Source organism: Lynx canadensis, chromosome A1 (assembly GCF_007474595.2).
Source record: "Lynx canadensis isolate LIC74 chromosome A1, mLynCan4.pri.v2, whole genome shotgun sequence".
Taxonomy (NCBI): domain Eukaryota; kingdom Metazoa; phylum Chordata; class Mammalia; order Carnivora; family Felidae; genus Lynx; species Lynx canadensis.
Genome location: NC_044303.2, coordinates 24830673 through 24854053, shown reverse-complemented (window position 1 = coordinate 24854053; position 23381 = coordinate 24830673). Strand labels below are relative to the sequence as shown.

The window sequence follows — 23381 nt, the reverse complement described above, 5'->3', positions numbered from 1 at the left end:
CAGTGGGCCCGGGGATGGGTGAATCCATCTGCACCCTTTGGGGGTCTCATGGATGAAACCCCATTGCCTTTCAAAGCTAGATGCTTTGTGGGCTTGTCAGGTGCAGGTCTTAAAAGTCAGATGCAAGATATGGAGTTCAAATTCTTCACCCCTTTGGGAGAGGCTCAGGGTTGGGCGTTCCTTCCCGATTGTGGGTCTCCGGGGCTACCTGAGTGGCTCGGCTGGTTGACCGATTGTGGGTCTCCATTCGGAGGATGGGATTTATCTCAGCCTCTCATACTTGCTTCAGTATGTTTTGTTGGTTGGTGTTGTCGTTGGTTTTTTTGCTCAATGTGTAGGAGCCCACTCAGCTAGCTTTTTGTTTTCAGAGAAAACTGCTTTGTACACAGCTGTAGATCTGTGGGAGGAGGTTGAATTTAGGGTCCACCTTGTATTACCATCTTCAACGAGAAACCACATACCCTTTAAAATAACCAGTTGAGGTTCAGATGCTGGCTCGTCTTTCTGAGACTTAAAAGCATCACTGACCATACAATCTTTACCCAACTGGACGGTAAGAAACAATGTGAGATATTCTGCCAATGGCAAAAAATGTCAAGTTAATAAAGAAAGGTCATAAAATCCTAATGTAGTTGTGGAGTAGGTAGGGTAAGGAAGATAGCATGCAGTTACAGAACAAAGAGAAATGACAAGTTAGATTTTGCAGCCTATCAATGAACAAGGTGGGGATAGTTACAAAATGTTTATGAAACACAAAGTTATTTATTATCAGTCAGTACAATCCTCTAAGAAATGGTTAGGATAGCTGCCGAAAAAACCGAACTGACTCAGTAATAGGTGTTTATTCTCATTTATTTTGGATTGCACACGTTCTCTTGCCAATTTATTACCAGCAGCTGGAGTCCAGTTGTGGGGTTATGGCAAATGGACAAACTTGACCCATCACTTAGAAGGCAACACACGTTCAACTGTAGAAGCAAATCAGTTCTAGCCGAGCAGCTGCTTTCAGGACGACTGCTTTCATTGAGACTTTAACTGGCATCCAAGAGCTTTTACGGAAAGCTCGGTAAAAAAGAACTCTAAGGGTGTATGCTTGGCACTATGTAGACTATTTGAATTAAAAAAATGGAGACTTAACAGTACATTCTCACTTAACAGCTCTGAATGCTGTGGCTAAGTGTGCAGAGGAATAGCTCTAAAATTTTCTTTCATAACAAAAAGATGCTCAAATCCTAAAAGGCGCCACATTGTATGGCAAATGTAAGTACAGTTTTCATTCTGTAAATCAATAACCTGTGGAACATTCCTAAAGAAAAACCATTATTTTCTGTTATATTCCACGTTTCTGGGAAACAGAAGTTCTAGGACTTGAACTGTTTGTGCTATAGCAAATAGTATCTACTATAATTAGGAAGTTGGTGTTTTAAAGGATATTTATTCTCCAGGGTCAGTAAGGAATTTCTTCTTTATTCAAAATATCTACCAATTAGAAAAGGAAACAGACACCAGGAAAATCTAGTGACACTCCCATCCTCCCCCTGCCCCCCGCCCCCTTGCCATTTTCTTATACATGCTTTCAAAGTCATTTGAAAATAATACCATTTCCTTTGCTGGGTCAGTATCTTAAAGAAGTGTACAATGAACATTTCTTGAAATGAGCAGGAATTTTACATCAGTAACACTGTTACCTTTAGAGGATACAAAACTGACACAGGTAACGGATTACAGTTTGAGCAAAAACCTGTGAGAGCCAATGAAAAAAATTATAATTTTAACTGGTTTCCTTTATTATTGTTGTCTGCCCACACATTCTGCAGCTTGGAGTGCATTTCAAATCCTTCTAAGACTCCTCTTCATGAGTTACAGAAATATACACAGAATAAAACAGACGGTAATTTAAAAAAATTAAGTCATCTTACATATTACAGGCTAGACAGTTCAATGTAATCGAAGAGGATAGCCCTGAAAAATTCGACGGGAGGATTTTAAAGTTCAGATGACATAGGTTTGTTCACTCTTGGTTTGTTTCAAGTATTACTGATCTGTATTTGAAGTCTCTCCTCAACTCCTACTGCATTATTTACTTGAGCAGTAAAATGTGAAATATGAAATATGCAATGTTGATGACAAATGTCTCAGAACATTGGGAATAAGATCAATGAAGAGCAAAGTAAATCTAGAACAAGGAAAGGTACATTTATTAAAAATAAAAACAGTAGACATTTTCTGATAACAAAACCATTTAGAATCCAAAGACACCCAATATACATTGTAACAACGCACATGTATTAAAAAAACAAACAGACCCATTAGTAAATTTTTTTTTCTCCGGACTTTAGAAAGGAAAAAAGTACTTTGGCCACCTCCTGCTGGAGGTCTGCCCCCAAACACAGCACGCAGGACCAGCATCCGCCTTCAAGAGCTCTGCACTGCAGTGTGCATTCATTCTGTGAACACGACGTTTCTGAATAAAATCTGTTTCTGTAGGGATGATCCAGAACAAAAGCCAGTGGCTCCATTTCATAAAAAATATTCATAGGCTGCATGAGCAGTGGCAACCGTTTTTCCAAAATCTTCAGTTTTAACAAAAAGTACAGAATAAACTAAATCTAGATGTTTTCACATTATTTCACATGAATATCAAGTACTGTGTAAAAATCTATGTAAAACCTTAAGTTAGCCAAAACTAGTGTCTTTAAACTTTAGATCAAAGTTGTTCTTCACCCTTTTACCATGGCTGACAAATCTTTTCTGCCTTTGTTATGAATAATGTTTGTCAAACCAAAGAACTCTGAAAAAGAATGTGTAATCTTGAAGGAAGAGAGTACCAAAAATGTCATTTAACTTCAGTCCTAAGACACACACAGTTCCTGCTGGACAGTGGACTGCGAGAGTTTATTATCTTCAGTCTTCTCGTGTCCTGGGGCATGACAAGCAGTCTTCTTCTTAAATAACCGAAGACTCAATCGCAGTAATTCATTGTCTACCACTGGAGCACTTGTGTAAGCCTGTTTCACGGTGCCCTATTTGAAGAAAACAAAAACAAATTTTAAAAGATGAGGGGCGCCTGGGTGGCTCAGTCGGTTAAGCGTCTGACTTCGGCTCAGGTCATGTTCTCACGGTCCGTGAGTTCGAGCCCCGCGTCAGGCTCTGTGCTGACAGCTCAGGGCCTGGAGCCTGTTTCAGATTCTGTGTCTCCCTCTCTCTGACCCTCCCCTGTTCATACTCTCTGTAGAACGTGGGCTCTAGGAGTGAACAAATTCTCTAGAAGACAGCTGATCACTGCAGTCCACTGAGAAAGTACTACCGCCCTTCTGTTAAAATGCTTATCTCTATTACTGTAATTTAAGGCTACATTAGCATTTTTGGAAGTTGTCATAAAATTTTGTTAAATGTTCTCCAAGTGTGTTCATAAATGAAAGAAGGTAAGATTTGACTATCTTGGGCATTCTGCCATTTCTCTTCTTTCTAGGATCCTTAAAAGAACAGTGTTCCTCGATTACATGTGTGTTGAAAAATATACATGTTGCGATACAGAAAACTGACTTTTTATGCATACTTCGTGTTTACACTTGGGTACTGATTCACATAACCATGACCACAATCAGAATAGAGAAGTTTCATCATTCAGAAAACTCCCTTTGTGTTCACACCCTCTCCCCAACTCTAACCCCTGGCAATCAGTGATAGGGTCTCTGTGATTGCTTTGCCGTTTCCAGAACATCAAATAAATGGAATCCTACACTATATGATCTTTAGAGACTTGTTTCTTTCAGTATCGTGTTTTTGAGATTAATCCATATTGTTGATAGTACTTACTGACAGTTTGGCTATTTTTTCTTATAAATTAGTAACCAGTTATACAGATGTGTCCTAGTTTATCAATTAGCTACGTAAAGAACACTGGGGTTGTTTCCAGTTTTTGGAGATTATGAATAGACCTGCTATAAGCTACTGTGGACAGGTTTTTATATGAATGTAAGTTTTCATTTTTCGAAGGTAAAAACCTGGCAATAGGGATTACTGGGTCATATAGTGAATATTCATTTCACCAACCAACCACACTGTGTTCCCATGTGGTGTACCATTTTGCATTCTCACCGGTAACACGTGGTAGTTCCAACTGCTCTACATCCTTGCTACGGGGTTTGTTGCTGTTGGTTTTTAGCTACCGTAACAGGTTCACAATGGTATCTCATTTAATTTTTAATCTGCATTTGTTAATGGCTCAAAATGTTAAACATCTTCTCATGGGCTTATTAACATATCCTCTTTGGTGAACTGTCCATTCAAGTGTTGCCCGTTTAAAAAAATTGGATTGCTTTTTTTTTTTTTTTTTTTTTTTACTGTTAACTTTTCAGAGTCCTTTACACATTCTAGGTATAAGTCCTTTCCCCAAAAAGTGGTGTCCAGATATTTTCTCTCAGTATCCTTGTCTTTTCAGTCTTCATCTCTTTCACAGAAGTTGTACATTTTGATGAAGAACAGGTATGTCAAAATAAAAAGTTCAATTAAAAAAACAACCCATTTTTAGATTCCCCCCCCCCCCCCCCCCCCGGTAGATTAGTCCTACTTGTGTGGGTTTATGGGTTTATTCCTGGACTCTGTACCATTGGTTTTGGTGTGTGTCATCCCTGGTGCCAGGACCACATTATCCTGAGTACTGTGGCTTTACAGGCAGTCTTAAAACTGGGAACTTTGAGTCCTTCAACTGTATTCATCTTTTTAAACAACTATTCTGTGTATTCTAGTTGCTTTGACTTTCCATGTAAACTTGAGAATCTGTTATCTTAAAAAAAAAACACTGCTGCAATTTTGCTGGATTGTGTTAAATGTGCAGATCCATTTGGGGAAAATTACAATCTTAACTATATTGAGTCTTCCAATCCATGAACAAGATGTACGTCTCCATTATTCAGGTCATCTTTGATTTTTTATGTCAGGGTCTCCTAGTTCTCAGCACACAGACCCTGCACCATGTTCTGTTAGATTTGTATCTAAGTACTTTCTGCTGGGGAGCCACTAAAAAGTATTTCCTACCTTTCAGTTCCCAGGTGCTTCTATACACTGTTAGTATATGGAAATCCAATTGCTTTGCTCATGCTCTGGATCCTGTGGCCTTGTTACACTCTTCTGATAAATTCCTTGAAAACTTTCACGTAGGCAATCATCTTGTCTGTAAATACAGTTTTACCTCTTCTTTTCCAATCTGTATGCCTTCTACTTCCTTTTCTTATTGAATTGGCTAGAACTCCCAGTAAAATGTGGAATAGGGGTAGTGAGAATGGACAGCCTTGCCTCGTTCTGACCTCTCCGGGAAATATTTCAAACTTTTACCCTTAAGTACAATGTTAGCTACAGGTTTTTGGAGATGCGAGTCAAGACTCTTTCTTATTCCAGCTTACTAAGAATTTTTATTGCATAGGAATGCTGATTTTTCTCAAATGTTTTTTTCTGCATCAATTGACAGGATTAGGTATTTTTTCTTCTTGGTCAGTCAATATGTGGATTACATTGAATAATTTTAGAATACTAAACTAGCATATTAAACCAGCCTTTCACTCTGAGGATAAATGGTATTTGGTCACGGTGCAGTACTCCTTTTATATATTGCTGGATTTGATTTACAAGTTTTGAGGATTTTTTATGTGTATGCTCATGAGTGATACAGATCGGTAGTTTTCTTGTGATGTCTTACTCTGGTTTTGATATCTGAGTAGTTGTCCTCATAAAATGAGTTGGGAAGGATTCCTGTCTCTTCAATTTTCTGGAAGAAATTATGTAGAATTGGTGTTATTTCTAACTTAAACATTTGGTAGATTTTGCCAGTGAAACCATCTGAGAGTGGAGGCTTCTTTTCCAATAAAAACCAGACCAAAGCAAACCGACACAGACGATTCAAAGATGCTTGTGGATTTTAGAGCAATTGATCCATTTCTCCTAAACTGTCGAATTTATGTGCATAGAGCTGTTTACAGTATTATCCTTTTAATATCTGTGAGACTTGGATTAGTTTTTTTCATCTCTTCAGAATTTTTCTATTAATTTTTTGTGGTATTCCTTCCTTCCTTCCTTCTGCTTGCTACCAGTTCTATACATTCTTTTAATACTACAATACTCAAATGAGACTTCAGCTCATTTAAAGCAGCTAAGTGTTCTCTTGGTATCCTTAAACTATCTTTTCTGATATGTATAATTTATATATTTTACAAATCATTCTCTAAATAAAGGCCATGCCAAAATATGAGTTCACTGGCTTTCCACTTTTTTTCATCATCTGATAAGAAGTACCATTTTCCTTGATGAGGGGTCCTATTCTGTATTTTGCTTTTACAGTCCTATATATTTTAAAGAGGTTTCTTTTTTTCTTAACATCTTTCACGAGGCTCTCTTATATCTGAAATTAACTTTTCTTCAGTTGGGTCTCTTCAGGTTTTGTGTGAAAATTTTTAACGCTGAGCAATCAGAAAAGCTCACAATGCTTTCTTCAGGTGGATCATTTAAGACATTAATACTGTGCCACTATAACTTTTTATAACATGTCACATGCTAGTTAATGGTCTGTGCCCTGTACTGAAGGATTACAAGGTTCTGACAATGGCTCTCAAGGAGAATTCTGCAAGGGCGTTTTTGGTTGTCACAATTTCTGAGAGGCACTATGACATATTAGAGGAGGAACCGGGGAATGTTACAATATATTTTTTATGAAAAGGAGGCAGGATTCTGGTGAGACTGCAAAACATGCAGCCTTTTTCAACCCAAGTCCTCTCCTTGAGCAAACAGAAAAATTTTCAACTTCAACGCTTGAGGATGGAAGCAAGTCGTACCATTGTAGACACTTACAAGAGAAGCTGACCCATTACATACGTGCTTCAAGGCTAACTAGGACTCAATTCTCTTAGGGACATTTCCAGCTGAGAAAAGCTGCAAGGAGAAATGGGCACCTAGGCAACAGCATGAGGAGAAAACTAAGGAGTACATGAAGTACATGAAATGGGAGTGCAGAGGAGAATGATTGTAGCAACTCTGTCAGGAGTGATTCTGAGCCAGGCCTTTAACTAGGGAAGACTTTAAAAGCTTCCTATTCCTTGTATCTGTTTCCATTTTAATCTCTGCAGTTGAGTTCATCCCTCTGTTTTTCATGAATTTAATTTCTTCTGCAAATGCGAATCTTTTTCTTTAGCAATGTTGTTTTAAGTGTCCCCAGGTAAAAAGCTAATGAAAGTTTCTCTAACCTTTTAAACCAACTCTCTTAGGCTTTTTAAAGTTTAGACATTTTCAATTTCTCATGATCAGATCTCTTCCAAATCTAATTTCTATTTTATGTTTTATTTTATTCTTCTTAAGTAAATGCTTACATACACTCACCTGTATTTATTTCCTTTCTTCTGGCTTGGTACATTCTCATAGACACTATTTCTTCCTAGAAATATCCTCACCACTCTGTGTCTGGAAAATTTTTTTCTCTGATGTTCAGTTTAGATAATAAAACATACTAGAAATTTACTTAGAGAAACTTTTCACAAATGGAAACGTTTCACAGAAAGAGACTATTTAAAACTCTTTATGCATCAAATTTTGAATAACAAATTGCTATTCGACACAAACGTTCATCAATACTCTTAAAGTAAAATGAAAACCATTACAAAATAGAATTCTTCTTTCTCCATGTGTAAAAGACTAGGAAACCAAACTCCTAAAAGCAGATAATGAGACCTTAATCTCACCTTAAAGCAATCAAATGAAAAATATACCATCCATACTTTCCAAGGAAACAGTACCTTCTCATTTTTAACAAGCTGCTTCCGGATTGCTGAATCCCGTCTGAAGCATAACGCTTTACAACAGGGCCCAAGATTACTAAGAAGACTTGCTCGTTCTTCTTTTCGTAGTAATGCAGCCATGTTGAGAGCCCCCAGTTCATGTTCAAAAAGACTGTCTGCATCTTTCAATAAAAACAAACAGGCATTTTAGTTTTCCTAAAATAGGAAAGTGTTGCTGGCTGCTTACATATTCCATTAAGTTTATCATAATGCTGGTGAAAATTATTTTATATTAAAGGCATATATACATTATTAGGTCACAAAACACGTCTCAGTGCATTTAAGAGAACTGAAATCCTATCCAGCATCTTTTCAGAACACGAAAGTATAAAACTAGAAATTAATTACAAGAATAAAAAGCAAGAAAAAAACCCCACAAACACATAAAGGCTAAACAACATGCTACTAAAAACAACCAAAGAAACGAAAGAGGAAAAAAAAATACATGGAGACAAATGAAAATAAAAACACAACAGTCCAGCATCTTGGGGACACAGCAAAAGCAGTTCTCAGAGGGAAACTTACAGCAATACAGGGCTATGTTAAGAAACAAAAATCTCAATCCAACCTTGCACCTAAATTAGAAACAGAACAATGCCCAAGGTGAGTAGAAGGAAAGAAATCATAAATATCACGGCAATGACAGAGACTAAAAAAATCAATAGAAAAGATGAATGAAACCAAAGGCTGGTTCTCTGTAAGAGAGAAACAAAACTGAGAGTCATCAAGAAAAAAAACAAGACAAATAAATATAACAGAAATGAGAAGTAACAAGAAACATTACAGAAATACAAAGGATAACAGAGTACTATGAAAAATTATATGCCAACAATTTGGACAACCTAGAACAAATAGGATCTGAACAGACCAATTGCTAGTAACAAAACTGAAGTGATAATCAAAAACTCCCAACCAAAAGTCTAGAACCAGGTGAATTCTATCAAACGCTTGTTAATAAGTTAATACCACGTCACCTCAAACTATTCCCCCCAAAGTAGGAAGGAAAGCTTCCAAACACATTCTATGAGGCTAGCATTACCCTGATATCAAAACCAGACAAAGACACCACAAAACAAAACCATAAGCTAATATTTCTGATAAACACAGATGTAAAAGTCCTCAACAAAATATTAGGAAACAACATTCAACAACACATTAAAAGGACCGTTCACCACAATTGAGGGGGATTAATTCCAGAGATCCAAGATGGTTCAATATGCAAATCAATCAATAGGATATACCACATTAACAAAACTAAGGATAAAAATCGTATTACCTCATGGGTGAGGAAAAAGCATTTGACAAAACTGAAACAGCTGCTCACGATAAAAACTCAACAAAGCGGGTTTAGAGGGAATGTACCGTAACATTAAAAAGGCCATATATGAGCAACCCACAGCTAACCTCATACGCAATGATGAAAAACTGAGAGCTTTCCCTCTAGGATCAGGAACAAGACAAGGATGCCCACTCTTGCCACTTTTATTCAGCACGGTACTGGAAGTTCTAGCCACAGACCGGAAAAAGAAATAAAAGGCATCCAAATTGGTAGAAAGTAGTAAAACTGGCACTGTTCGCAGATGGCATGATACAGTACACAGAAAACCCTAAAGACTCCACCAAAAAACTCCTAGAGGTAATAAATGAATTCTGTAAAGTTACAAGAAACAAAGTTAATTCCCAGAAATCGGTTGCATTTCTGTAATAATAAAGTAACAGAGAAATTAAGAAAACGCTGCTTAAAATTGTACCCAAAAGAATAAAATACCTAGGAATAAACTTAACCACAGAGGTGAAAGACCTTTACTCTGAAAACTATAAAACACTGATGAAAGAAACTGAAGATACAAACAAATGCAAACACACGCCACGCTCATGGATTGGAAGAATATTGTTAAAATGTCCACACTACCGAAAGCACTCTACAGACACAATGCAACTGCTATCAAAATGCCAATAATGTCCACAAAACTAGAATAAACAACCTTAAAATTTGTATGAACCACACAAGACCCCAAATAGACAAAGCAATCTTGGCGGAAAAAGAACAGTGTTAGAGGGATCACCATCCCAGATATCAAGCTAGAATGTGCAATCTAAAAAAAACAGAGAACAAACTGATGGTTTCCAGATGGGAGAAGGGTGGGGGATGAGCTAAAAGGTATGCCAGTAATGGAATAAGTAAACCACAGGAATAAAAGGTACAACGCAGGGAATACAGTGAATGGTATTGTAACAGTGCATGGTGACACATGGCAGCTGTACTTAGGGTGAACAGAGCATAACCTCAGAGTTGGTGAATCACTGTGCTGTACAACTGACACCGATGGTAACACCGTGTGCCAACCATACTGCAATGAAAACATTTAAGAGGCAATATATTCTCTGTGAAAGGTCTTGAACATGTAGTTATGTTGCTAATCTCAAACAAAAATAAATATTCAGATAGCCACCTGAAGGTGTAAGACAAGTAGCCTAGGGGGAAAGAATTTAGACACTGATTACTGTCTATTACTGGGAAGAAAGGTTGGAAGTTAGAATTAGTGAAATCGAATTCAGTATATTGTTTACCATCAACTATCGCATAAAGTCCGGGAATAGATTTCAGGACTTTATTATAGCAGCATTCAATTGCAGTAATACGACTACCTTTTGTGATCTCTTAAAAAAAAATCAGGTAAGTGATGATTAGGTATTAAGACAACCAGCAAATTTTATCGTAGATTTGGTCACTGTGAAAACAATGTATAAATAAAAATCACTTAGTCTTAAGTTACAACATGCAAAGGCAGGGAGGAAACACTTAAATCTCTCCTTAATTCTTCTATTTTTATAAAGTTTGATGGAAGATAAAGAGGTTGGGTTAAATAAGAAGTCAAAATAACAGAACAGGGCCAGTCAGTAATCCAAAAATATAACACAGTAAAACTTCACAGCTAGCATTCTACAAGCTGGCCAGAAGTACCAACAGCTACCAGATACTGCTTCTATGGCAACATAATCAAACAGGTTATTGTTAGAGTCCACAAAGGAAAATGGTAAATATCACCTAGTAAAAACACAACAGAAACATCTGACTGTTTCACTTCCATTTCCTGAACTGCAAAGCACAGTGAGATTAGAGAATTAACAAGAAACTAGTCTCATGTAATATATCTAGTCAACAGGTCATATACCTGTCAAAAGGTACAGAATGTAAGACAAGTGTAAATAAATATAAAGAAAAAACTCAAAACCAGTTTGCAAACTTCAGTGTCTATCAGAATCATCTGAGGAGCTTTCTAAAATACAGTGCCAGGGTTCTACCACTGCATCTACAGAATCTCCACAGTTGGATCAGGATACCTAAATGGGAAAAAGGCAGTCCCTCAGGTGATTCAGATAGAACTATGCTTCAGGCAAGCAGTGACACAGTCACATACACATAGTATTAAAAAAAACCTAAAAACCCCCAACATGTTAACTACCATTCCACTGTAGATACAAATACAGAAGAAATGTGCACTGAGCCCACCTTCTTCCTGGAACAATGGTCATGATGACAAATTTCTTTTTATTGGAATCCTTATCGTTCTCTTCTTTAACAAAAGAATACAAAACACACACTTGCGCACCTCCCTCTATAGAAAGTATAACACGCCCAAACTTCCAGTCTCTTCGTGGTTTTCAAATGACTACCACAAAATTATTCAAGAGACTTTTTTTTTTTAAAGTAATTTCTATGCCCAACACGGGGCTCGAACTCACCACCCTGACATCAAGAGTTGCAGTCTCTACCGACTGAGCCAGACAGGTGCCCCCTTACTTGTTTTTAATCTATCACACTCCACACAGAAAACTTAGGCAAAGGCAATTTAAGTTTCGGTATACTTATAAAGTTTACAGTGTTTTTAAAATTACAAATGGGATAGGGATATACTTTCTTCAGTACTGGGACACTGAAATAGACTGAATAGGATAGAAAAAACCAGTACCAATTATTTTACAAATACTTCTTGAAACTGTGTGTCAGATACTGTTCTAGACAACAGCATAATCAGTAAGAACAGGTCATTATACAATAGATACAGCAGTATACAAAGTCCCATTCCTTAGGAAACGTATATTCAGCATCCTGAATCAGTTCTCTTGTTCTCTAATTAGGAGAGGTCTGATTGGTGAGCAACAATTAACCCCCCTTTACGATGTATGTCATCAGGTTATGGCCAAACTATATTTCCTAGGTAGCGAAGTCATAGGAGCAAACTGCTTTAGAGGTGGGTGAGACCTTAGGGCTTTCATTCCATTATTTAATACCCACAGGAGTTACCTGCTTTAGGTCAAAGAGCCAACCAAACAAGGCAGAAAGAGCGGGGGCAGGAACCTAGGAGTTTAGTCATTTGTCAAATTAACACATATTCACAATCATAATAATTTATATGTTTCACGCATATGTTTCATTCTATATTTATTGGGACGTGTTAAAATCAAGACTTTTGCTGCTTATGCTAACAGTTGAAAGAAAAAACATGAAAGTAATAAAACAATTTTTTTCAGGGAGCCTGGGTGGCTCAGTCAGTTAAAATGCCTGCCTCTTGATTTCAGCTCAGGTCATGATCTCACAGCTCCTGAGTTGGAGCCCCATGTTGGGCTCCGCTGTGACAGTGCAGAGCCTGCTTGGGAATCTCTCTCCCCCTCTGTCTCTGCCCCTCTCCCGCTTGCTCACGTGCTCTCGCTCTCAAACATTAACATTTTTTTTTTCCATTTTTGTATTAGTAAAAATCTTAATTTTTAAACCTTTACTCTCACAAACATGATATAAAATTAAATGTCGTTGCTTTCACATTTTATCTCTTCCTTCTTTTTACCACCCAGTCATTCCCCTTCCGTTGTAATGAAAAGCTGTTGCAATAAGGTCTAAAATCAATATGAAACTATTTTCAAACTAAATAGTAGTCACTATTTATTAAGTGTCACCACATGTCAGGAATCATTCTTAGTATTTTACTTAAACCTCATTTGCTGCTCCTAACAATCTTATGAAGTTGATGGGGTAACTATTCCCAGCTTACAAATGGTGACACTCACACACAGAGTAGCTGGTAAGTGTGTGCCTGTTTAGGAATCCAGATTATCTGGCACAGACACCAAGCTTCTACCCCCTTTGTTAAAGGCTCAACCTAGGCATTTGCATATGGGTAGAACTCCCCATTTCCCAGGGGAAAGGGTTGCCTTGACACCCAATTTGTTTAGATACGAACGAAGCCCACTTTTCCAGGCTCTGCTCTGGTTAGTTCTGGGAACACGACTAAGAACTTTACTGTGCTATTTCTGCACCTTTTTTGCTTTAATTTGCAGAGTCAAAATTCCTTTTTAAATTTCTGACAAAGATTTAATACTGAATATCAAGTGATTCCTCAAAAAAAAAAAAAAAGTTCCTACACTTGGAGTGCTATGTGAAAACAAAGAACCCTTTTCAAAGGCATCTCAATTAAGTTGCAGCAGACATTACACAAAGTAGAATGGGATTACCTTTGGGTTTTTCTAAAAGTCTCTGACAAGTTTCTTTGACTTTGGTGAAGAGTTCGGAACCTGCCAACTTTTTAGAAATCCCCACTCTTAGCATAACAGCTCCAGGTGTGAATTTTAAGAGGGCAGCCCCAGGCTCTCGTGGTTCTTTTGGATGCTTTGGCATAAGACCAGACCAATCCACATCTATCACATCTAATGGATCTGTAAAAAGTTAAGAATGGGATTTTGTTTTTACATCAAGAACTAGCATTCTTGTTATCTTTTGATAAACAGAAACTGCAAAACATAGAAAGCATTAAGTAACAAGTGTTTTAAATGAAAAATAACAGTCTTAAAATGAGAGCTTTACTATAAAGACTAATATTTAGAATCTAAGGACCTTTCCAGTAAAAAAAAAAAAAAAAAAAACCTCACCAAAAGATAACAGGCAAGCAAACAAAACCCAAGCGCATTCCTCCAAACTTAATACTGCGAACAAATAATCCATCTACTGACAAGGGACAATTGAAAAAATGAACAGTAATGTTCTATTTAATAACATATAATAAAAAAGATATACGTACCTTCTACATTAGTAGAAAATTGTGAAATACAAAACAAATTAAGTCAAAATAAAATTTTAACGTTTTACATTCCCCAACAAAAGACCCTCACTATGATAAAAAAAAAAAAAAAAATTATAACGGGGCGCCTAGGTAGTACAGTTGGTTAAGCATCTGACTCTTGATTTCAGCTCAGGTCCTGATCCCACCATGGTGAGATCCAGCCCCGCGCTGGGCTCTGGGCTTGGAGCCTACTGATTCTCTTTCCCCCCCTCTGTCTGCCTCTTCCCCCACGCGTGTGGGCTCTCTCTCCCTCAAACAAATTACAACAAGCAGACAAACTGGGACGTTGCTTCAGGCTGTGGTCACCAGAATAAGCTCTGGCGGAGTGTACGGTTCTATACTATACAAGGGAAGATAATTACTGAGTTGAGAAAATTGACAGAGGTATATAGATCTTGCATTAATGTAATTTCAACAATTACAAATTTTGAATGACCGTTTCAGAAGTTGGCTTGTGGCACCACAACCGTGAAGCTTCGTACCATACATCTACTATCCGGAACACTGCTGGGCAATCAGTATTCGGTTAGATTCCAAGTTATATAACATGAATTTCAACTTCTGGAACGGAAATCTTAGAATTTGACTATTTTAAAAGAGACCCTGTCCAATTCGTAGGCAATGTCGACTTAAAAGTGTGCTGACCATACAGACTGTGATTTTCATTGTATTGGCCTTTCAGTCTCAAATAAAACATAGAAAGAAAAATTCTGCCTTTCATTACTTAGCAATGCCTTAATACCAAAAATCAGGTCAACCTGATTTACGTTCAACCACCTTTGTAAATGATTACCTGGCATCTTCTCCTCATCCTGTTGGTCTTCCCTCTTTTCAGCATCACCTGCTAGAATTTCATCTAGTTCATCATCACTGATTGGCTCATATCCTTCTCCAGCACCAGATCCCAATGAATGTGCATCATCTAACTTGGATTCGTCATCTCCTGTTTCGGAAAGATTTATCTCATGTCAAAGAGCACACGGGAGGGACATTTAAGTGAAACCAAAGAGGAAGAGGCTGTGCACACTAAAATATTTGAAGAGTGTTTTTTTCCTTAGAAAACTACATTTCTTAATATTCCAAAAGGAAAATTAAATTTTAAGCGCAAGAACACAGTAAAAACAGCAATACCGAAACAAGTTATAAGATTACAATTAAAATCTGACAAAAGGTACCGCTAACTTATTAATTTTGCTTCTGTATGTTAATGTTTTTATAATAAAACTTGAAGTAAATCCAGACAAATTTACTAACTTCAAAAGGATGTAGTAATTTCTTTACTTAAATAAACTCATTAATTTAAAAGGCTTGTAAACTTATTAATTACATTTATTTGAAAAATTGCCGCTGATTCTCCCTCTACCTCCCAATTCATCTCCCTATCCCAACTCAATTTTAAAGAGAATGCTGTAAGAAATTTAAAAATATTTTGCTGGTACCACTAGCATATATTTATCTTACCAATCTTTCTCAATTACTTAGGTTAGGCTTTGTCACCCAGTGAGTTAGCTGTGAACTGAAAAGTACCCTGAAACTACAGAGTATGTTTAATATTTCTAATCAGTTATCCACACACTTTACTGAGTTTACAACACTAGGTTAGCAAAATGCAACAGTATGCTTTACAGGTATAAATTTGCAGCAAATAAAATATAATAAACTATGAGATGTTTCTGGTCATTCTATAATTTTCTATTATGTTCTAGAATAATCTCCCAATTCACTTCGAAGGTAATCAACTTTAATGACTTCATTTTACAAATATACATCTAAGCATAAAAGCATATAATAGGATTTGTATTTTTTCAAGTTTATCCCACTCATTTTCCTACTTTAGGTGAATAAAAATTTTCATCTCACAGTAGGTAATTCACCTATAAATTTCGATGCTATGTTATGTGTGATCACAACCAGTGAATGCTGTATTTTAGGGATGAGGGGCACTGACTCCAATCACAAGAGAGTTATCATGATTTGTTCAATTATATTCAATTACACTCCAAGGTTATACCTCCATTAGTACTATGGCTCAGGATTTGAGGCTATTTATACTCAAAATTGAGATGAAAACATAATGTGAGGAAACAGATAGAAATGTTTTTGTCAAGTAGAAAAAAATATAACAGATGCTGTATTGGAACATATCTGATCAGATAACCAAGAGATAGTAAAGATGTTTATAGTTTCAAAAGAATGTGCATTTACTCTAGGCCCAATGTTATAATACAACAAATAAAAAGAATAGTGAAATAACTGCTGCTTATATATAAGTATCCTAGAAGTTTCTTGAGGGCTTGATGTCAGAACAATGGTGTTAAGCACTGGTACCAGAACTGGACAATCCCAAGGAGGCAGAATTTCCAGGACAATTTTCAGGGAAGCCATTACTCTTGTTAAGCTAGCCTATATAATTCACCAAAGAATAAGACGTGGGTATATATATGCACAGGCAGAACATATTTTCATTCATCAACCATTTACTGCATCCTTGCTATAGTCCTGATGATAAAGAAATGAAAAGCTATGGTCCCTAACAAAGGAGTAGAGTATAGTGGGGACAAAACCAAGGAAAAATAATTGTAATACAGCGTGGGGATGCTATAAAAGACATATAGACAAGGTGCTATGGCAACCTGAATAAGTACCGTTAGCAGAGAAGGCTTCACGGAGGAAATGATGCACAGACCGGGAAATGAAGTCTGAATAAGGGAAGATAAGAGGACAAACATCTACCAAGCAAAGGGAAGAGGCAGCACAAAGAAGGCTGGAGGGCAGTGCACTGAGAGAATTCAGAGGCATGAGTGGTCTGTACTAGACTGGGGGTAAAGAAGAGAGTGGAGGCAGTGAACAATGATGTTCCCCACAGCTGAGGCTGGCTCTTAGTGGGCCAAAGGGGAAATGCATTTTCAGGGAGTGTTGACTGTTTCGTGTATTTGTTCTCAACTGCCCTGGAAAACAGAATCACTAAGAGTTATTTGAATCTGTCTCTGAACCAAGAAATAACTTCCATTTTTATGATTTTTTTTTAAATATCTAAGAAAAGAAGGTGATAACTATTTTTTACCGCATCTACCTTTTATTTCATTCAGGTGAATCTGAACCAAGTATATACCATGATAGTACAAATCAGGGGACCACATTTTTGAAATATCACAGGGCTTTTCCTTATGCATATCAGAACACCTTCACAAGAAAATATTTTATTTCCTATGAAGTCTGAAAAGGAATGGAGCAGATAACAGACAACAAGGCACTCACCTTCCACACTCTCAGTTCTCTCCGCTTTGTTTAGATCTTCAAATCCCTGCACAGATCCTAGATCTTTATCCATTTTTTCTTTATCCAAAGCAAGACAGTCTCGGGAAGTGCCTTCTAGGTCTCTTTCATGTTCACTCTCCAGTTTTGCTTCACTGCGTTTTACAGACTCTATTTGAGAAGAACTCTCAAAAGTTCTGTCTCTGTCTCTGTCCCTGTCCCTTTCCATAGAATCAGGAATTAGTCTCTCTCTTTCCCTGTCCAAATCTCTCCGTTTGTCTCGTTCTCTCTCTCGTTCCCGCAATCTATCTCGGTCCCTGTTCCGTGGCCAATCTTTATCAGCATCTCGGTCCCATTCTCTCTGTCTTGTGTCTCTCCTCTCTCTGTCCCGGTCTCTATCATGCTCATATCGATCACGTTCTTGAAGCCTATCTCTGCTATCAAACGACCCGGATCTTGAATGGACCTGTCGATCTGATTCAGGAGAACTTCTTCTTGAACTATGGCTCCTTGAATCCTGGCGATCTAAAATAAATATACAAAGAGTTTACACAAGGTAAGAAATAAAATGCTTCATTGCCGCCATACTTGTATCAAATCACTGTGTTATGCACCTGAAACTAACACTGTATGTCAATTCTACTTGAATTGAAGAAAAAGAGAAGCAAAGAAAAAGGGAGAGGAAGGAAGGAAGGAAGGGAGGGAGGGAGAAGGGAAAGAAAGAAAGAAAAAAAAATGCTTCATTTTAGGGTCCTTTAAAACTTACATTTGATGTTTCCATAGTCCCAATTATTCAAGAAACTCATTTTAAGGAAAAATTGTAAAGTGCTAATTAAAATATGTAGAAGGCAAGGGAACATGTAATTTTCCACTATAACCACAAAGTATCTTCCAAGAAATAGATACATAAAATGGGTAAGCGTTAACGGAACTGATCACTTCATCATCTGACCTCTTCCTATCCCCTATCTTATTTTCTGTGGTCAAAAGAAAAAGCACTGGCTGCAGGAGGAAGAGCAGGAAGGTTAAAATTTCAAGCATCAGTAAGGAACTTGAATACTGAGCCCTCTGCCAAGATATACTACTAACATCCTGATATCAAACTGATGGACGTCACTCAATGTACCTCTATTATAATAATGTCAGTGTTAATGTCCTAACAGGTAACATTCTGGTGGCATGGTTAAGCTTTGAAGTTTCTTAAAATTCAAGGCAGTATATAATGTAACCAACGTCTCATCTACGTTAAAGTTACAATTTGTATAAAAGAGAAAAGTGTATAAAATACACTAAGCCAGGAAGCACTGGCTAGATTAGAATTCAATTTTATTACCTGAAGAAGTACTTCGACTGGGCTCTCCACGCTTTAACTGATCAATCCTAGATTTCCTCTCTCCTGTGATCTCCAGACTTTTTGTTTTCTCTCTATCCCTCGAGCCACTATGCAGTACTCTCTTTCGACCACTTTGGTCATCCCCACTTCGATGGGCAGAATCACTGGACGGGGAGCGGAGACGCCCGGATGTATGGCTCCGACTGCTGCGATTGCTGCCGAGGCTGCTGCTCCTCTTTTGATCCAGCGGCTTGCGATGCGGCGCATCTTCTATAGCGACGACGTGCGGCGCCTCTACCTTCTCGGCGCGGGTTCTATGGCACTTCCTGTGCGAGTCTTCACCGGTGCTGTTGGCGGCAGCGGCAGGCGAGGAAACGCTGGTGGCGGACGCGCCGAAGGCGGCGGAGGCAGAAGAGGAGAGAGCAGCAGCGGCGGTGGTAGAAGCGGCGGCCGCGGGAGGCGGAGGGGGAGGAAGAGAGGACGGAGAAGGAGTCCTTCCGGGAGTGGCAGCCGTGGCGGCGCGCTCCGGCTCCGCCACCTCCGCCCGGTCAGGCACGTCCTCGTCAGACCAGTCGCTGAACGCCGTATCTTCCTTTTTCTGAGACTCCTCCAGACTGCCATCCTTACCATTGGCCACGTCAACCAATTCCTCTTTGGCTGTTAGAGGGGGAGTCCGCGGGCCTCTCTTCTTCTTACTCTGCAGGACGGCTTCTTCATCAGAAATATCAGAATCGCCTTTGGATTTCTTACGTTTCTTCTCTATACTTTTCTTCTTCTGGCCTTTTTTTGGTGAAAATACTTGGCCGTCTTCAGATGCTGTCTCTGTGTTACCCCTCTCTAACCCAACATCCTCCTCCTTCTTTTTCTTAACAGGTTTCTTCTGAATTTTGGCTTTTTTCTTGTTCTCATCATGAGCTCGATCAGACGCGTCTCGCTCGTCAGACGGGTGGTGTCCCATCATGTCTTGTGGGCGAGTTCTTGAGCTTTCCGGGATTTCTGTCTGTTCTCTCTGTTTATCTACAGAAGAAACTTTCTCTTTAAGCTCCTGCTCTTCATAGCGCCTTGAACTCTCTTTTCTTTCCAGCTTACGATCTTCCTCTTTCCATCTACCCTGCCTGTCTTCTGGAAGGTGTGATGGACTGAGAGAACGAGACTCTTGAGGTCGTACAACCTGGCTCAAGAGTCTATGTTTTTCATCTATACAAAAAGATGAAAGCAATCACACTTTCACCAGGTAAACAACGTTGCATTTACACAGAAATAATAATAGCCCAGCCTCTCACTTTCCATTTTAAAACTTTAAAAATGGCAATAATTTCACTAAAAATATGGACTTACTACCAACAGGAGATGACCGTGCCCCTACGATAAAGTAACTGTATTCCTAACGTATACTTTAGTCACATGAGATATTCAGAGGCAGCAGAGCAAGAAAAATTTTAAATCTCACTTCATCATTTCCTGTTAATGCCAAAGAATGGTCTCATGGTTACAAAGGAATGTGGATACAGAAACACAGAAGACAGATTCTGCTTACTTTTATCATCTCCACTGTTGTAGGTGTCACTGTCGGGAGAATGTTCTCGCCGGCGCTTAGGTGACTGACGAGGGCTAGGACTCCCTTCATTTCTATAGCGCTTCCTAAATAGGACAAATATAGTTTATAAAATCCCAGAGGATGAAAAAGAGATTTCTTTACTAGTTTTCAGTATTATTTCTTTACTGTAACTACAAAATATAATTGTAAGAGAGCAATACTGTGAGAGCTATATCATATAAAAGGTGTTCAGCATGCATCTTGAATAAAATTCTTCACTTCGTTCGTTAAGACGTACAATTGTGATTTAAAACACAGGACAACAGGTCTTTCTTCATCAAATCGCCAGATTTAATAATTGCATGGTGGTAACATACAAGGGAGGAATTAATGTACCGTCTACTAAAACTTACTCGTTAATTTTATCTTTTATGATAAAGAAATACTTTATGCTGGGAAGCCAAATGAGAAAATCAGTATCTGCTTTGGAGTCAAAAAGATATGAATGCAACTTACAGCCATGTTACCTATTAGGTAACCTTAGGAAGTTCCTTGAAATCACTGAACCTTAGCTTTCTCATCTGAAAATGGTGGGAAAAAACCAGGGTCCGTCTTGTAAAATTGCACTTAGGAATAAATTAGTTTTATCATAAGCCTAGTGCTAGTTATGTTGTGAGTACACTGTAAAAATTGGTTCCTTCCCTTTTCTTAAAACTAAATCACTTGCTTGGTGGCAAATTAATAAAATAATTAAAATGTTCACTATATTTCTTATTCTTTAAGTTAAACATTAAATGACTAGTGATTTATATCTCTGGTACTTAAATTATTCTAGTGTTTTCCTGTATTGTCATTAAATTTTGACTACGTTTTTTTTTTTTTTTTTTTAAACCACTGTTTATAAATACTGTGGTCAAAAGTTATGAAACATACTGCAGCACACATATCTCCCTCACGGCTCATTTACATAAATGAGTAACCAGGGTTTCGGAAAAAAAAGAGATTAGTGTGACAACTTACAGGCTCAAGTTCGTACAGTTCCCTATCCAAAGCTCCTGCTATCATTAGGCCATCTATTCTCCCATTCTTTGAATCTGGGCTGGCCCACAGACTTGCTGTGACAAGAGGATGTGGTGAAAGTGACAGAGTGTAAGTTTGGAAAATCAGGACTCAAGATGCATTGCAGCTTCTGCTTTTGACCTCTTGGCATGTTTCTATCATTATATGGAGAGTTTAGACTATTGGAGAATGAAAGGTCGTGTGGAGGAGAAATGAGATGCCCTAAACAGCAGCCAGCACTAAATGCCAGGCATGAAGAGTGAGGCCAGTTTGGGTCATCCAGACACAGGTGAACTGCCAGACCCACCTCAGAAACATGAGTGACCCCAAGTAAGATCAGCAGAACTGCTCTGCTGAGCCCAGCCCAAAGTGCTAATCCACAGAATGATGAGATGACCGCCTTTTGTTTTAAACTACTAACTTTATGTGTGGTTTGACGCATAGCAAGAGGTAACTGGTATATCGAAATAAAGCCAATAATTAAAATGTACAAAAAAAATAACTTTAATTTCTAGGAAGTATCTATAGAAATAAAATTAAGAGTAAAATAAATAGTATGGCAAGTCAGCAAACAAAACCTGCATAATAGGGGTTAAAAAAAAGTTTTGGGTAAATTCAACTACTGAGATGACAATACAATTGATAAAAACATCAAGATATTAATCTCATACAGCTATCGTTATAGAGCTGTTTGACTCCTAAGTTTGTGGGGTCCTTGCAACGTTTGGATTGTCCAACCATGAAAAACCAGAAGAAAGTTTTGCTACTGTAAGCAGAGATCAGAAGCATGGAAAAACGAAATCAAAGCACAGGACTGCGTAATAGATAAATAACAAAGATTTCACAATTTTCATCTTAGAGACTTTAAGGAGGTCAGAGAAATATGTATTGTATGCCTACATGTGTTAAAAACAGTATCTGAATTTTATGTTAATGTAAGATTATTTATTAATGGGGAAAGGGAAGCCAGTGGATGTGAACTACAGAAAACCCTGGCTGCAGATTGAAGGGAAGCCAAGACCTAATAGAAGCAGCCTCCACTTCTGTGCTTTGTTCTTTGTCCACAGTCATAATCTACAACAGCAATGATGAAAAACAGCAGAAAGCAGGGAGCTGTATTCACCATAATTCACATGAGCTAGAAGCAGAAGCAATGGAACTGAATATATAAATTATTTCCAGTTTGTTTTAGCAAACTTAACCATACCCTTTATCCCAGCTGGTATTAAAAAGGAAAAAAAAAAAAAACAAAAAACAAGGCAGTTAACTCCAATAAGCTTGGTTTTATGTCCATGAAACCTCAAAACTGACCAATCAGAGTCCAAAATTCTCATGGCTACAGTGATTTAGCTCCCTTTGTCTATTCCTCAACTGATGAGAGTCCCAACATACATAGAGGGCTGTGAAGCTGACAGGCATACACTCAAGCCATCTTAGCCACCATCTGGAGAAAACCTTTCCAGACTAGAACTCACACAGAAGAAAACAGTGGAGAAATGGACAGACAGGATTCCTGATACATTGTTTCAAAGTCTGAACACAGTCACATCAGAACAAATGAACTCTAACCATGGACTTCCCAGATATCTGAGCAATCCTTTTTTTTTGGGGGGGGGGGGGAGGAGGGAGGGGAGAAAAAGAAAAAAAGAGAAACTGTCCTCAGATACATGAGAAGATGGGAACACATCTTTTTTTTTTTTTTTTTAATTAATTAATTTATTTCTTGAGAGACAGAGACAGAGAGAGTCTCTGTCACAGAGACTCCGAAGCAGGCTCCAGGCTCCGAGCTGTCAGCACAAAGCCCGACGTGGGGCTCGAACCCACGAACCATGAGATCATGACCTGAGCCAAAATCGGCCGCCTAACCGACTGAGCCAATCCAGGCGTCCCTATGAGAACACATCTTTTGATCCCAATAATCTACTATAACTCCATAGCTCAAGATAGGTCAAGTCTGTATCTCTCTTCAGTGGTTGCAGGACTTCCTTCAGTTTTAAGACCCTGTGAATGCTTGTCAATGGAGGTAGTGACTCCAGAGTTATAAGTACCTAAAACTCACGAAGGATTATCAGATATGGCACAGTCACTATTTTTTGGTGACTTGCCAACTCCATTAACTAGTTTTAAGTGGGTTTGATGAGAGATAGGTTCACTGATTTTACCACTTTTAGGTTGCATTCCTGTTAAAAACAAGTCGACAGAAGTCGAACAAGCCAATATGCCATCAAAAATGGCACAGAAAACAAGAGTGATTAATT

At 38.1% G+C, this 23381-nt stretch overlaps 1 protein-coding gene across 2 annotated transcripts in view; it reads right to left on the bottom strand.

The window, feature by feature from the left end:
* Window positions 1-836: 836 nt before the first annotated feature.
* The window catches only part of ZC3H13 (zinc finger CCCH-type containing 13), a 98640-nt gene continuing 76095 nt past the window's right edge, over window positions 837-23381 (bottom strand). For both annotated transcript variants that reach the window (XM_030310883.1, XM_032595574.1), the window contains exons 13-19: window positions 20065-20168; window positions 18528-19724; window positions 17198-17719; window positions 14733-14882; window positions 13335-13535; window positions 7782-7945; window positions 837-3023 (exon numbers count right to left, since the gene is read on the bottom strand). In XM_030310883.1, the coding sequence (XP_030166743.1) occupies window positions 2853-3023; window positions 7782-7945; window positions 13335-13535; window positions 14733-14882; window positions 17198-17719; window positions 18528-19724; window positions 20065-20168 (2509 nt within the window). In that variant the 3' untranslated portion in view covers window positions 837-2852. The remainder of the gene's footprint in view (window positions 3024-7781; window positions 7946-13334; window positions 13536-14732; window positions 14883-17197; window positions 17720-18527; window positions 19725-20064; window positions 20169-23381) is intronic.